At 39.3% G+C, this 17,070-nt stretch overlaps 1 protein-coding gene across 1 annotated transcript in view; it reads right to left on the bottom strand.

The window, feature by feature from the left end:
• Nucleotides 1-17,070, bottom strand: part of TLL2 (tolloid like 2) — a 2,438,103-nt gene that overhangs the window by 57,367 nt on the left and 2,363,666 nt on the right. The window contains exons 19-20 of the mRNA XM_085603672.1: nucleotides 15,055-15,268; nucleotides 6,808-7,058 (exon numbers count right to left, since the gene is read on the bottom strand). Coding sequence (XP_085459798.1) covers nucleotides 6,808-7,058; nucleotides 15,055-15,268 — 465 coding nt within the window. The remainder of the gene's footprint in view (nucleotides 1-6,807; nucleotides 7,059-15,054; nucleotides 15,269-17,070) is intronic.

The raw sequence follows: 17,070 nt of genomic DNA, 5'->3' as shown, positions 1-17,070 counted from the left end.
TTGGATAAAGGACAATTGCAGAGACCGAAAAGAGTAAAGAGACCTAATTTGAAATATAAATCGCCTGAATGGACTTACATAGCACTGCCTGACATTGAAGAGGTGGATAGCAGTCAAGAGAACTCAAAAGAAAATTGTAAACAGGAGGGTGAAGGTGAATTGTGTCCATCCTGAAGAGACTGAAGAAGCCAGATAAAAGACAAACGGATGAACTTGAAAAAGATTTGAAAGAGCAATTGGTTCAGAGGCCATATACTTTCTGAGCGTGGAGAGATACAGTTTCTGTACATATCTTATATTATTGTTTATCATGGCAGAAATTGAAAATAGAAGAGCTAGGTATAGTTTTCTACACAGATGGTGTAGAATGTGTTTTTACTGTACAGGTTTACTGATGCTTATTTGGTTCATTTTAGCAATAGTCATCCCACTTAGATTAGCTGCAGAAAATACATCTGGATTGACCAATAAAACAAAAAATGATAAGGCACATAACGCAAAGGATACTGCAACACTGATAGATAATACTGAGACACATAGAGACAGGTCAATAAATGATTTTTCTAAGAATGTTTTTACAAAACATTTATATGAATACGTTGTGACAATGGATGTTAAGGATTGCTATGTCTGTATGCAGTTACCTGCGTCTGTGACAGAGGGTGTAACATATCACCTTCCTTTGACATATGGAATAACTTGCAGTGTGTTAGCTAGTTTCTTTTATAGGACAGATAAACTAGAATATTACTATACTGATATGGATGCTGTTTTTGCTAAAAATTTCTGTCGTTTCTGAACTAAACAAGGTGAAGCCTGGTAAAGTATTTGGAGAATTTTTCTTAGAAACAAAACAACTAACATTAGAATATGCATTTAGACATAACTTCACGAAATAGGTAAACCACTAACACGTAGAAGAAGGGAAAGTTTTTCGGAGATAATAGGTGACATTTTTGGAGCATTGATACCAGCAGTGGGTGTATCTTTTAATGCATACAATTATTCAGAAATTGTCAACAATAGTAGATTGTTTATCAACGAATACTGCTGGAGGGTTATTGATGGTAAATACCGAGATGGTTGCCATGAGAGCCATGGTGATGCAAAATCGACTTGCCCTTGATATTCTTTTGGCAAAAGAGGGAGGAGTCTGTGGAATGCTGAAAGTACAACATTGTTGCACTTACATTCCTGATGAAAGTCAGAATATTCAAAAGTATATAAAAAATATTACTGAATTGCATGAAGAAATTACCCCACTGAAGGCTACAGGTGCTTGGGAGAAACTTGGTAAGAGGTTTTCCTCAGTAAAGAAATGGTTCACAGAAGTAGGTAGTTGATTAGTTGGGAAAATATTAATACCAGTGACTATAGTTATATTAATGACATTAATATTGAAATTAGCACGTGTATGTATTAGAAAAAGAAAAGGAGAAAATAGGGTAAAAAGACAAAATGAGAAAAATAAACAAAGGGAACGGGAAATGGGACAGATTGAAGTAGAAGAATTTAAAGAGAAAATGTACAACAAAACTAAGAGACAGTATGTAAAGAATACAATTGTTTAAACTAACAAAATAAAAAGGACAAGAAACATGACTTCTGATAAAATGGTAGAGATGGTTTTGTGGTGATATTAAAAATCACCAAAGAAGAGAATTGATGGAGCAGGGGAAAATACAAAAAATGTTGTACCCCCTTCAAAGTCAATGACTGCATAACCCTAATTTACTAATTGTTTGAATGAATGTATTAATCAATCAATGCACCTTTAATTAGACACTACACGCGGGAAAACTAACTGGCATATGCAAAAATCTAATTTACTTACAGATGTGAACTTAGACTAACATAGCTTTGTGCTTCGTGTAGAAAATAGAAGCAAATTGCATATATTTGTTGTGTAGCTAAATATTGTGGCAAAGAATGCAGATGGTAAGTAAAACGGCTTTAAATGTTGCTTAAATGCCAGGTAACACCTAACACGGGTCATTAAAATGGTGGGTGGTAAACAGAAGGGCTTATTTGCTATATCTAATTTCTGCTATGTTGTTTTCACATTAGTTCTGTTCGGGCCTGCTAGGCCTCGCCTAGAAAATGGCTGCTGCCGAGAGAGGATGATCACGTATTACCAAGATGGCTCCTGCACATGAGCAGAATGAAAGTTACAGTCACGAGTCATGGCCTATGCCTGGAGTGAGAGATGTCAAGGCTGCACTGGCCTAGGAAGAGGATGCCAAGAGTCTCTGTACAAAAGCCTGGGAAACTGATGCAGGGATTTGGACTACAGCATTTATGAATAATACAGTTGTTACAAATGGTGGAACATGACAAGTCACAAGGATGCGTATGAATATGAAATTTAAGGAACTTGTTTAGGCAAGGAGGACAATGAGGTGACCATCACCACCCCTCCAATCGACCAATTGAAATTAATCACAGCCACTAAAAAGTTTCTTTAGTTGTCTTGCAGCTTGTCAGCTTGTCACTTATCCGGAAAACTAAGTGAATGTCTGTTTTCGGTGTTATGGGCCCCACTGATGAATAATTGGTGTGTGAGTTTTCCTGGGTTGAGTGATGTTTGTAAAGGATTTGTATTAGTTGCGCTGCATCAACGGCACCGACTGCAAGGTGCCCTCAAACAGCCTGTACCTTGGAAAACAAAGTCTATGACAATGCACAGTACATGAGCTGTGGTTCTGCAGCGGGCATAGAGCTTCAGATCTCAACCTTGCGAAGGCTTGAAAAGACTTAATAATGAGGTCTTATAATATTTTGGATATGAGTATGCAGGTTGCAATGCAACCATAGAAAAATGAGCTAACAGTAATCCTGAGTGCTTATGTGCGACTCTGGGGCCTTCTAAATCATAGTTACCCATAGAACGGTTCTGAAGCGGCCATGAACTGACATTGGTACTTTACCAAAGACTCAAAGAATGTTGGAATGGGCTCACATTGATGTATCCAACACTCTGCCCTCTGTCTACATTACAATCATGTCTATACTCAAAGTGACATACCTTTAATTAGTACCTACATTTTTCAATATTATTGAAAGTTGAGTCGTGTGTCACTAGACATTGCAACACATGATTCTGATTGTAAACTGGTTAGGCAAAGGCTTCAGGAGCTTTCTGGTCTTAACAATGATAGAGCTGATATCTCATCACTATTCTTTGCCTATATTGAAACCTCATTTTTTGTAAATGTATTTGCTAAAGAAGATATTTAGTTCTCTCTGGCTGAAGCTCAACAGGCAATTGATGAACCTGATAAAAGTACAAATTGACCTGTATCTGAAAAAGCTGTGATATCTAAAAAAAAATTGTTGCTCAGAGCCCAACTCTTGGCAGGGTGCTATTAGTGGCAGCTCGCAGAGGGAGTGCTGCAGGGTGGTGGGGAGGGGGAGGGGCAGGTTGAGGGGGTAGTGGAGTCAGACATATGACGGCAAGGAGTAAAGTAAGTGAATAAATAAATAGAACAATTTACCTTGTGCTCGCTGCATCGCCGAGTTGGCGATGCAGTGAGCGCAAGGTAAATAGTTTTATTTATTTATTTATTTACTTTACTCCTTGCCATCGTATGTCCGACTCAACTACACCCCACCCTGCCCCTCCCCTGCCCCGCCCCACCGCCCCGCAGCACTCTCTCTACGAGCAGCCACTGGGTGCTATGATTATCCAAGTCTTAAAGAACAGCTTCAGGAATCATTGGTCTAACACCAATCGGCCTCAGATTGCACTCCAACATCTTATCCTATCCTAGGTATTTTAGTGCACTTTGTTTTTGATTCAAACAAAAAAGCATATATTCTGACCCTCAGCCAGGGTTTAGAAAACAAAGTCAGCAATATAGTCCTTCACTGCCATCGTATCATTCACAAATACGCTGTGCTGATGAAAACCTTCCTGTACATTGCATCCATTGACTCGAAGTCAGCAACTGATAATGTTCCTCATGACAAACTGTGGAGGATATTCAGTGATACATGCCTTCCAGTTTAAGTGCTGAATGTTTTGATTGATCTCAATGCATATAATTTCAGCAAAGTTAGATGTGGTGCATGGAATGATATAACACAACTACTTTCTGTAATTAGATTTGTATGTCAACGCTGTGCCCTTGCCCAAACCTTAATTTCCCTGAAGACTAAAAGTGTTGTTTCCCATCCAGTCAGCTGCGTGGGGACAAGATGATAGATCTATTGTTTGCTAATGAGTCCCTCTTTATTTCAAGCACACTTACCAAACCACTTTACTCATTTGTTCCCCTAGAGAGCTTACTGTAACACCAAGAAAACAAAATAACCTACCTAAACATCCACACAATTCTTTAAAATCTAAAACGCCAATAGAAGGTGGAAGATTTTAAAAAGTTTCAGATATAGGGCACATAGGCAACTAAATATCTGCAAATATCGGATGTGTAAAACATATTGATAAAAGTAATGATCTTACATCACATCGCACATGAGCCATATAAACAACTGCTTCTGGGTGCGTTGCCAGAGAAACACCATTAGCTTTCAAGCGGTATAAATCCAAAGCTTAAGCAGCAGCATATTGTTGTGCAGAAATATGTTTATACAAAAAATGTTAACGTTGATAGCCTCTGAAAATCAGTTCTTGAAAACTTTGTGGAGGCATCTGGTTGGCACTCAAGCAATCTCCCTTTACTTTGAACTACATTTTATGAGTTAGGAATCTGTTGCATCTTTAATACCTATTGGCACACTTTTGGGTTACAAGGGACCTAAAATCCTTTTCTGAGGCATTGTTGGAATTAATATGTATCATTTCATCATTGCAATTATTAATAATGAGGAAGCCCATCAATTTAATTATGTGCATTCAAGCCGGTACTTTTAGGTTTAGCATATTTTTGGATGCATCTATCTTCTCTTCGAGGTTCAGCTCAAAGAAGGAACGTTTTGAAAAGATAAATAAGAAAAGTTCATGGCTTAATAAACCCTACCTAGAAAAATTGATTGAAATGTTCTTCAATGTCAAAATATTATTTGAATGCAAAATATCTAGACTGTGTTTATCCACACTTTGTTCACAATGTGTACATGGAACTTAAATTTTAATTATACCCATAGCTACTTTTCCATATAATGGCAGCTTTCAATAATTCAGTCTAAGGATTGTTATCAATGCCAAGAGGATTACGAATCTAAAATATTTTTATCCGGCTTCATCAGTAAGGGGAAACAGAAAAAAGAGATACCTCAGTTCTATTAGTCTACTTATTACCCAAGTACTTCTTGTATGTATGGGATATTCTAAAAATATATCTCCATTTGGCTATGAGATTATGTACATTTCCCTTTGGAAGAAGACACAGTATAATTCATCACCCTTTTACTATCTATTTCGAAGGGTCACTGCCATTGTTCATAATCTATTGATTGCTCTTTCTCATGGGCACATTTTCATTTTATGCTGGATTTAAGATAATCCTATTTAATCAGCATTATACATTTATGCTGGTATTAATGGTATTTTGATGTGTTTGAATTTGATTATTTGTATATTACTATGTTATTAGTTTTGTGAGTAAATCGTTTGGTATTTCTATGGTGTTATTATGCCCAACTTCTTTTCTTGTAGAAGGAAGACAGTACAATTCAAGGTTATAACATGTTTTAACAAAATCTAACATTTTGAAATTTCTCCTTTGAATAGAGGTCTGAGCCTAAAAAACAATATATATTCCACATCTATACAAACTCTTGAGAAAATGTCAAGCAAATATTTTGAGGTGTACATCCAAGTTATGGAAAAACAACAGAACCAGATAGATACTGTCTTATTCTCAGTGCCCTATATTATTCTCTATTGTCAAATAAAAGGGTTGACGAGATGAATATGCTGTAAAATCTAAGTAGCTTAAAAAAATCTAACAGTTTTATGGTACAATTAGCAACACACTAAACGGAAACATAATCCACTTTAGAATATAGCAAATGTTAAGCGTTCTGTTTAACGGATCTGTGTTTATGGAAATGTATGGGTCATGAAATGAGATTGGTGGCATGAGATTGGTAGCCTTGTGTAGTTAAACTCCATGCTCAATATTTGTTTGCAAGCAGATGTCTGTGGTATGAGAGCCATTTGCTCTGCTGTTGTCTTTTTCTTCTCTTTTCAGAGGTACTTGTAGACAGTTTTCAAACCTTCTGGCCATTTACCAAAATGATCGCTGGACCAAAATATAGGCTGGCCATGTGGAACTACATTATGATAGCAGGATGTGAGGTTGAGGGCAGTACTTCTTTGTTGAAATGGATTCCTTGCTAAATATTACAAAAGAGTCAGTAAACAACAAACTCAAAGATAACATCATTCTATTAGCAATGTATCGCAACTGTACAATAGCAGCTGTTTTAAAGATAAATGAATATGGACAACACATTGCATTCTTACAGTTTACCACTGCAGTATGTAAATTGGTTACTCGGTCTAATTATTACATTCCACCTCTATGAAACACCAATAAAACAGCCATAGCGCAAATGGGCAGTAGGGCCTTCTTTGATGGCATATTTTGAAAATGTGATACAAAGACGTCAGAGTAAAAAGGATCAATTTCAAGTATATCCCAAACCCTTTCTACACTTTTGCTTTTTCTAAAGGTATTTCCCATCTATACCATGTTTTACTGCTAGGAAACTTGAACAGTCTCCAGTCTTTCATTTAATGTAGAATCTTTTTAAACTAAGATCCGTGACCATTGCATAAATGGTCATTATGCTCTTTGTAAGTAAATCTGAAATACAATATACACGGTTTCTAAAACATACCCCTGATCCACAGTATCTTCCAAGTCTGGGTGCTGTGTTGTCATATCCATCATAGATTTCCAAGTAGTCGTAGCCGCAGTCTGCTTCTTCTTCAGTTTCAAAAGTCTGAAATATCACTTCTACCCCATATCCATCATCTGCTACTATCACCCAATTACAATCCGACTGTCCGGGATAGTTATTATCACCAAATTGGGCATGGGAATAAAGGTCTTTTGTTTTAACTTCTGCCTTCAGGCGTCCGCCACATTCTAGAGGAAAAGCATACATTTTAGATTGCTTCAAAATTGCGCAAAAGTTAATGCATCATATCTAACAGAGTGACTTGGCAGGCTATGCACCACTGAATTCACAGTTTACATTAAAAACTGAAGATAAAGCCTAATACAAGTCATTTTTTCAAAACATTTATTTTTAAAACCAAACACATAGATCAAGGGCAATTAAATCTCTCAAATTTAGGTTAATAACATTCACAATTAAACAAAGCATGAGATAAATCATACTGCATTTATATGAGGCATACTAAGGGGTCCAGTAAATAAAATTACAGAAGGCACAGGGTGCAGATGAAAGAAATAGAGCAATTACAGTTACATGATCCTAACAAGACTACAACATATGTATGGATATATGAATGGTATTTATAGTGTGTAATTCAAAAGAAGGCAACTGACCAAGGGCAGGCAAAATGTGATATGATTAAGGATCAAAATGGATCAAAATGGAGTACTTTCTGAGATTAAGAATAAACACCCTCTCTCGCCATAAATGTTCTGAAATTGTTTCCATGTAATATTAGTGTAGTTTCTTTTTCTTCAAGCCTAAATATACATTTACATCTTCGTTAGGCATTCCTTGATGAAAAAGTTGGAAGAGTACTTTTCCCAGGGATAATCTTTACTGCTGTTCTGATAGGCCCCAAGCACCATACAATGAAGAGTAAGTAATTGCATGCCAAAATTAATCATTATTTATATACTAATTACTCAGGCCATAATTAGTGATTAGCCCTTCTCCTTTACATTACTTCAGTTTTTTGACCGTCCTTCCGTACAAGCCAAAGGAAATAGTGCAAACAGATAGGAAGTTCAATGAAAATCTCCTGGCAGCATATGGGCAGTAATGCTATCAGCAACTGTCCCCTAATACCAACCACCACAGATAATTCAACAACATTGTCCCTGTCTTCGATATAAGCAAAGTTGACCCTGTAGGCTGTTACATTTCAATACTTAATATCATGAATATTCTTTTAGCTGTGTTGTTCTGTTATTACTTGATATTAGAACAGTTCACCAGCATATGAACAAAATTGGCATGGTAATTTGGCAAAACTAATAATTTCCTTCTTCACTTACATTTTTCTTTTGTCACAATGATGCCCTGTAAGATAACATAACACTTGCTGTGTAAACCGTTTGTAGATTTACATTAATTTGCTTTAGTTTCCCAGAGATCACATATCTTAATTTACCTTGAGAGTCTATTTCATCATTAAGACATTTATAATCATCTTGATATTTGTTTAAGTTAAATTAAATCACACCGCATTTAAACCAGTTGTACACCCCTCATCAGAGGTTTAAGTTCTTTGAGACTAATAATCATGATTTGTTTTACTACCTGTGTAATGTGGATGTATTATGTTGCATTGCTTTGTTTACTTCCAATTTCAGAGTGGAACCTTGCATAAAAATGTAGTTCTGATGGATACATCTACCTGCAGATATTTCACTTTTTGAATCTCCTACTGGCACTGTAGAGACTGAAAAGTTGAACCACCTCTTTTCCATTAGTAGGTGGTGCCATAGTTCCAAGTCGACTCCAGTGCCTGCTCTGGATGTGATGTCAAAGAGCATTGTATGGCACCACCCGGTGCTCTAACATCTAGTCTTTCTCTTCAGTGTCATTCAACATTTGCTCTAAAATGTAAGTGTAGTAGCTTTTAGAGCAAAATGCCAAATCCAAAAATGTCATGTTCTAAACATGTCAACCCTGTCACACTTGGAAGAAGTCCATTTGAGATCCCCTTGACATCTGTCATTACAGTAAAGAAAATAAGAATGACTCGAAGTCTTATTATATATGTGGGTTCATGCATTTAAAGACTATCAAGGAAGAGGTTTTTAAGCTTTTCAGGTCACATTCCAAATCCTTTTCTGGTGGCAGGTATAGGGAAAACGGATCGTCCTCAGAAAAATCTTCCCACAAAAAATAGTGAGGTGCTGAATAGGAGACCCATCCTCACTTTCATATCGCTCCTGTTCACGGGGCAGATCGTCTGATGGCAGGTCTGTACGCTGATCTCAACTCTCGTCTTTGGGTTCAATACCTCCTCTGGAGGACAAAAGCTCAGTGTTGAAACACAGCTCTGCTTCCTGTGCTGCCAGACCCGCTGGCACTGACCCCACTCAAGTGGTAGCATTCACCAAGGCCTTTTAGTCTATGTTCTGACTTTATCAGGCTTCCAATAGTGGGCCTTCAGGACCCAGAGCACGTACAGCATCTCCAATCATGCCTCTACTTGAGCCCCATTGATTTTCATGATACTGTCCTAGCCCCAGGATCAATTACTGTACCACCATAGGCCTTCCTGGTTGCTCTGGCATCAAGTCAATGTCACCCACAATACCAGCTCCAGATCTACAATTTAGTACTCCCTGGAAGCAGGACTACTTTTGCCAAAGCACATGGCAAAGTGAAAACTAACTTTGGGTCACGCTCCATATCTAAAGTCCAGAAAGTCTCTTTTATGAGGAAGATGACAGGTGAACAATTTGGATACTGATAGCGATCTGTATTTGGGCCTCCAAAACACCAGTAACTTGCATTCTTCTGCAGAGGTTGACTGACATTTGGTGGCCTCTTTGGCGGACTACCTTCCTTTTAATGTAGTCCTATGCAAGGCAGATGATGTTCTAGAATTGCCCTTTTCAGTTGCAGACCATAAGGCTAACCTAGGTACAGAAATCTTCCAACTCAGTGTTTCCACATCCGAACTCCTGTTGCTTTACAACAAGGCTCATCTTCAGTACTATTTTGCACATTTGGAATAGGCTGATCTCTGCTCCGGCCATCAAAAGACACTGTCATCGGCCAGCTCCTGGCAATCTAAAATGTTAACCCTCTCACCTTTCGCCTTTCATGTGGGAGCCTCGTATTACAGGTTTACACTTGCTCCAAGCATAACTCCAATTTGTTTTCCTCATTCCACCCAGCAGACAGTCGAAATAGATTGAAGAGGTAGGAAAGAAAGTGCTCTCTGTGTTGAGTGTGGCTCTTTGTGCCTGTAATTCTGCATGTCTGTTGGTTTGCTACTCCCAAGCCCTTGGCATTTTGTGAAGATGGCATTTTTGCTTTTAGCAGACCATCTTTGTGATGTTTTCCCTGGCACATTTCCTTTTATCCCTGCAGTTTGGAGATCATAATCACTCGTTCTAATGGTTGTATATTGTGTGCATTGGTTGTGCAGTCTCACAGAGACGTTCTTTGTCAGGGGTTTCACTCACTATCAGTTTGCACCATGTGTCTTCACTGAGATCATTTCAGTGATTGTGGTGCATTTTCAAAGGTCAGAGACACATGTATTTTGTATGGATCGCGGACTTGATGCTGACAGTGGACCAGCTTCAGGGTGCAATTTTTTACTCTTAAATTGGGGTTTTCCTGCATCAACTTAAAATCCTCACCTTCAGATACTGGCCCTCTTCTCCTTCATCAAGGATAAGCGGGGTACAGGCATCCTGAGGGCTTTCCACACTTCGCAGAGGGTTTGAGACATTGATGGCACACTTTTGATACTTTGGGAGACGGCACAAACGAGCAAGCTAGCATTTGTTCACATTCCAAGTGTCTGAAAGCTCTCACACTATGGCTTTGGGCCTGTAATTATGACGCCTTGTTGACTGCCAATCAGCTGGCCAGCTCGGTGAATTTTAGGGCAGATAATCCCAATGAGTGCCATCTTGCTGACCACGAGTTGATTTACTGAGAGGTAGTACAGGCTATCTTCTCTCAACAGGGCACCACTCTAGAAGATTTCATGTCTTTCATTAAAGCACTTAGTGGCATAGTAATGACCCTTCATTTCCAGCAGGAAGGGCCTCTGGGAGATGCATTCCTCTTTGGTTGGAACTATTACAATTATCACCCATTTTCTTCCATTCTTCTAATTTCTTGTGTTCTGATGAAGCTTTGTCAGGGCAAGGTTCAGTTTATCTTGGATCATGCACATTTGCACGAGTGGATGTGGGGGGCAAAAAGGCCTGCTACCCTTCTCTCCTCACCATATCCATTCATGGTAAATCACCTCCAATGATGGTAGGGCAGGTTCTTCATTTGAGCCTGCTGCTTTATGCTTGCAGATGTAAAGGTGGTATCTGAGCTCCTTTGATCTACCGCCTAGGGATGTCATCTTGGTTGCACGCCATTATTCTAGCTAAATTATGGTTGACAATTGCTGGACAAATTTTGTTTTTCGTACACTAAAGAGAAGGTTGTTTCTCTTCAGCAGATGTGTTAAAGGGTGTGCTATATTTGGCTCAGTAAGGCTTTGCTGTGGGATTTTGTGTTTGACAATCCAATCACCGTTGCTTTCTTTGAAGGGGCTTTCTCATATGTTCACTGTTTCTCATCTATAAGTTGGACCTTACTTGGTGCTTATTTTTGTAAATGCCTCAATGTTCAAACCTGGTCCCAGTTGACCCTTGAGACTGTTTTCCTTAATCGCTGTTTCTGTGTTCATCACTTAGATATGTTTCAGAGTGCATCCGTCCTTCATATCATTCTCTTCTGAAACTCTGGTGCTCTGAAAATAGGCTTTATTTTTTCTGACAGTGTTATTCACATTTTATGTTGGCCAATCCATTACCTAATCATTATTCTTTCTGCCTCTGTATCTTGACAGAGAGGAGGCTGCACTGCATGGTTCTATAAAGTGTTTGCAGTTTTTACATCGATTGAACTCGACAATATGCCTAGCTCTTTGGTTCTCATTCGATAACATGATTCCAAAGAGGGTGAGGTGATCCAGAAATTGACTATTTCCGAGTGAATTGTTCTTTGCATTAAGATCTGCTAAAAAAAAATAGAGCCCCAGTTTAAATTCCATCAGGGCAAATACCGTTTTTGTGACCATTGTTGAGGGATCATGCTGTCCTGGCTTTCATTTGGGTTGTGATGTGGGGTTCTGTTCACACCTTTACCAGGCATTACTCCATTTACTATGAGGTCTGCATGGACGGCCACTTTGAAGTGTCAGTATTGCAAGACTTCTTGGTTCAACAGTCTCCTTAGATCCACCTTCTAGTGAGTACTGCCTGATATTGATTCAGGAGGTGAGGAATCTGCAGGCAGAAGCATCCATAAGAGAAATGCTACTTACCTCTTGTGATAATGTTTCTGTCTACCTACCAATTGCTTACTGATTTGCTCTCCTTCCTCCATCTGAGTAGTCTGAGATGTTTAATAAGGAACTAAGATAGCTTTTTGCACTGCATTCGAAAGTATTTTGTCAATCTCATTTCGAACTGTAAGATTGTGGAAAAAACGACAGGAACTGATGTCAGAGCGCTAGGTTGCATCATATGTGGCCTTGTGACATCACATCTGAAGGAGGTACTAGAGTTAAGTTAAAGAACAACGACTGATGCTCCATATTTGGTATTACTGACAGGAGCACGAGAGGGCACAGAAGAAGTGCTGATGAACGAGTAAGCGTATTGTGAGGTGGAAGTCATGTGGGGGTGTCCAGTTCAAGCCAACTGGTAAATAATATCTTGGCAACAGTGTTGAGGATGATGTACACAAGTTGGGTTGCAGTACCGCTGCTGGTATTCCTTATTTACCTATGTTCTGGTATATAGTGTGCCTGATTGAAGACTTGGTGCTATGCATCGTCTGAAGTGTGCACATGGAAACAAGTAGTAAACATTGATATAAAAAAGGCCTGTTTCTTTATCAAGAAGTATTCATTCTCTGTTTAGAAAACATCCTGAAGCCGCCTACAAGCTGCACATGGTGCCAAGAAAGTTATCAATAAATACATAAATTACAAGCGAGGAGGGAACACAGACAAAAGAAGCTTTCCAAACATCCTAACAGGGGCACTTCTACAACTGTTCCTGTGATCCTGCCTGCTGTAACTACTTCTCTGGCTCTTATGAAGGTGAACCAGCCACAATAACATGTGGAAGCAACTGTGAACACTGCATGGAATGTGTTTTCTGGGTGAACAAATAGAGGATATAAGGTCTAGTGGTTAAGCAACCGACTTTGAAACTTGGAGCCCTGGTTTCTAGTTCCGTTATTAGTTTTTTGCAATGCAATCGGTCTCACCTTTGGGACCTTACATGTATTTTGCTATGCAGCACATTAGCCTAGGTGCTGAAACATCTATTGTTCTTTAACATGGAGGGAAATTAAGCACCAAACTGAGTGACATGCCAGGAATGGGAACACATGGAGAGAAATATTGCCTTTCAGTGGGAAATGGTATAGTCCAAAGATCTGTTTTTAATATAACATCAGGGCCTTCAGTGGTCATATCACTGAAAATACAAGATTTGGAAAAAATATTATTGTCTACGGGTTCTTGTGGAAGACGATTTCTATGGACTGGAGTCTAAAGAATGCTAAAGTGATTCTGGTATTTTTCTGACCTCTGCTGGTCGTTTTCTATCAAGAAAGTTAAATAGAGGCAGTTGCCAGTAAAATAAAAAAACAAAAGTCCCTCAGCAGAAAGCATTTCTGGTATTTTACTGACCTTCACTGGTCGTTTTCTATCAAGACAGTTAAATGAGGCAGTTAAACAAGCATAAAAGCAATTCTGGTGTTTTACTGACCTCTGCTGGTCATTTTCTATCAACAAAGTTAAATAGAGACAGTTGCCAAAAAAATTTAAAAAAGAAAGTCCCTTAGCAAAAAGCAATTCTGGTATTTTACTGACCTCTACCGGTCGTTTTCTATCAAGTCAGTTAAATAGAGGCAGTTAAACAAGCAGAAAGCAATTCTGGTATTTTACTGACCTCTACTGGTCGTTTTCTATCAAGACAGTTAAATAGAGGCAGTTGAACAGAAAAAAAGTCCCTAAGCAGAAACAGACAAGTCCTAGGCCTGATATCCAGAGCCCACAAAGTACATACACATAGAAGTATATACTAAAGTATATATTAAAGGATATACAAGAGGTCTTGAATGCTCGACCTAAAAAGAGTGTGGTTCTTGGCAAAGAACCACTGTCACTGTGCCTAAAGTTCCTACTTGGATAATGTCTGAATTTAAATATCAGTAACATCCAAATTCCGTTTCACGAAAGCCGCATACACTATGCCCTGCATTTGGTGTTTTAGATACTTGTGCTACCAAAAATATTTGTAAAGGGCTTCTCTACACTTTGGATGTAGATCCAAAGAATATCAAATACCTGAAATAAATTAAACGAGTATAGCAGCGCCGATAGGTCTCACCTTTAACACTTGAGTAACAAGGTACTATCTGTGCCAACGTTTAAAAAAAAAAATATTTGTGGGGGCTCAGCAGCTTCAATTTGTTACCAGACCACTTGCTTTCCTTTATGCGCTTCCATGCAGCATATTTTTTTTATTTTTTCCATTCTGACATGGCATTGGCCATATTAGAACGGTAAAGAAAAAAGCCAGACATGGCATCTGACGGACGTTTTCTTTTCGCACAGATAAATTAAAAAAAATCATTAAATAACTATAAATATTTTAAAATAATTATTTCTTAACTCTATGACCTGTAAACAACTTGTCCGCCTTTAGTTAATGTGATTAGCACGTGGGAGCCAAGCGCTATACCAATTTCACAGGCCTAATAGTCTATCAAGTTGACCCAATTCCCCCCCCCCCCCCCTTTGTTAGCACTACAGCACCGTGGCCGTTTTAGGGTAGTAAGAAAAAGGATCCAGTATCTCTCTTTGAGAGTGTCTATCCTACATAGATGAGAAACAAAAAAAACAAAATCAAACTGATAGTTTTCATTTTGCAGGAACATTTAATGTGGCAACAAGGTGGCATTTTGATAAGGGTGACAAAGGTGAACCATCTCTTATGAGATACGGTCTGTGAAGAGGAAGAGCGTAACAAAGACTGCGGGTAAGTATTCGGGTAGTATTGAATACATCTATGATATCCGATGAAATGATGACATCTTTGCTGAAATGCTACACAACTAGAACATGACAGTAAACTCAATTTAGTTTCTTTGTTATACACAATGCACCTGTGCTGTGCTTTGCCTGGAATCCTTTTCTTTGAACAGAGGCATCCGAATAAAACCTGAGGAACATTCTGTTAGTTGTTGACACGACAGGATCTGGTGCCTTGCTGCCACAAAAACGACCAAGGAAAGGCGACTTGCTGTTTGGACCATCGTATATTTCCAAGTGATCATAGGCACATTCTTGATGCTGTTCTATTTCAAAATCATTAAAGACCTGTGGCAGAAAGTAAAGAACAATAAGACTGTAGACCAGTTGTTAACACACCAATAAAAAGATCTGTCATGTGGATTGTAAAACAAAATTACACTTTCTGGATTATTATTTTCATGCAATTTACACATTAGATTACCATCTTTTTTTAGTGATACACAGGTAACTCAGTAAGATACCAATATAACACATCCTCAGGCAGAGCTGAAGTTGCTCTTTATTTCCCAAATGCGTTCCGAGTGGTTTCTGTCCAACTAGCGGACCCCAATACAAGTTACTATTCAAGAACAGCTGGATTTGTTCATGTACTTATGTAGGTGTTAGGTTTCTTGAGGCGTTTGACTCCCCCACACACATTTCTTTTACAGATGTGATGCCAGGGAAGGGCAGTAAAATTTCCCAGAGAATAGTCATCAAACAAAGAAAGAATCAGATTGAACTTAGATAGGTAAAACATAGATTTCTACAAGTTGCAAAGTTGCTCACTTACTGGTAGCGATGTAAAATAAACACCTTCATTGTAGAATAGTAGAGATATCAGAGATGCACTGTGAGAAGGACCATGGCACTGACAGGAAGTACAACCCAGATGGTGCAGATACTTCCCACCTGCAGGAAAGACACAGCGGTCTAGTGTTGCCAAAGGAGGAGGAAGGGAAGCGGTTCAGTGCAGAAAAGGAGAATAACGTAGGCGCTGTGATGTCATCCTCAAGGGACGGGCAGAAACCCACGTAGGACTTCCCTGGAGATCTGGACCAGATGGATGGAGCCTACGACTTCTCAGCGAAGGCAAGTGAAGGGGGAGGAGGCGAGCTGAGTTCCATGTATGGTGCCAAAGGAACAGCACGGACACCCTGGGTCCTGACGCCACTGCCCTAGAGACAGGCCATGGCCTCAGGCAAGTACCCTCAAAGGGGTCATTTTGGTGGGGGTGGTGAGGTGGCACAAGAGTGTGAAGCGCAAACTCAGTGATAGGGAGCATGTTTTAATATCACTCCCTAAGACGGTGTAGCATCAACCCTGAGAAAACCCAAGACAGGATACAGAACCTTCAGCTGGGATAAGAAAGGACCCCAAAAGCACTGTTCCTTAGTCACCTTTATTTTTCCTCCCTGTTCACTCCAGAAGAGCAATAAATATTTACGGTCACATCTGCATTTCTACGCGTCTTCCCCCTCTTATTATCTCTACAGTGGTTTCAGAAGTAGAATAATCCCCCATTTAGTGTTGAATCATGAAACAACTTGTGCCCATAGAGGGAATAATAACCCAATTAGCGGAAGGACAAAGACAACTGCAACTTGTAATGGAGCAGCAGGCACGGACTGCCCAAAGAGACCGGGAAGCGTTACAGGAAGCCCTAAAAGATTAAGCAGCACTTATCACCAATACTCGGCAGGTCCAAGACACTGCCATCTTGAGACTGACAGATGCTGGTACTAGGGTCAGACCCAACATTCTGGGATCAGTGCAACAAAAATACCATGAAGGGGATGACCCAGATTATTTTTTCATAAATTGTGAGAGCGTGGCCACCACCGGGGCTTGGCCTCCAGAAAGTTGGGGCCAACATATAGCACTTCTCCTGTCAGGGGAATTACAGACGGCCTACCAAGAATATTACAGGGCCAAAGTTAGAAAAGAAAGATGGACCACTGATGACAATCCACAAGCCCTTTATTACCCGATCAGGGATTTGGGAAAAAGATGGTTGATACCCCATACGTCTATCATCGACGTGCTTATCGAAAACAATTCCTAGACACCTTACCAGTCAGTACCCGGACATGAGTAAAACAACACCC

Source organism: Triturus cristatus, chromosome 1_2 (assembly GCF_964204655.1).
Source record: "Triturus cristatus chromosome 1_2, aTriCri1.1, whole genome shotgun sequence".
NCBI lineage: Eukaryota > Metazoa > Chordata > Amphibia > Caudata > Salamandridae > Triturus > Triturus cristatus.
The sequence above is the reverse complement of the archived record's forward strand: the minus strand, read 5'-3'. Positions and strand labels throughout refer to the sequence as shown.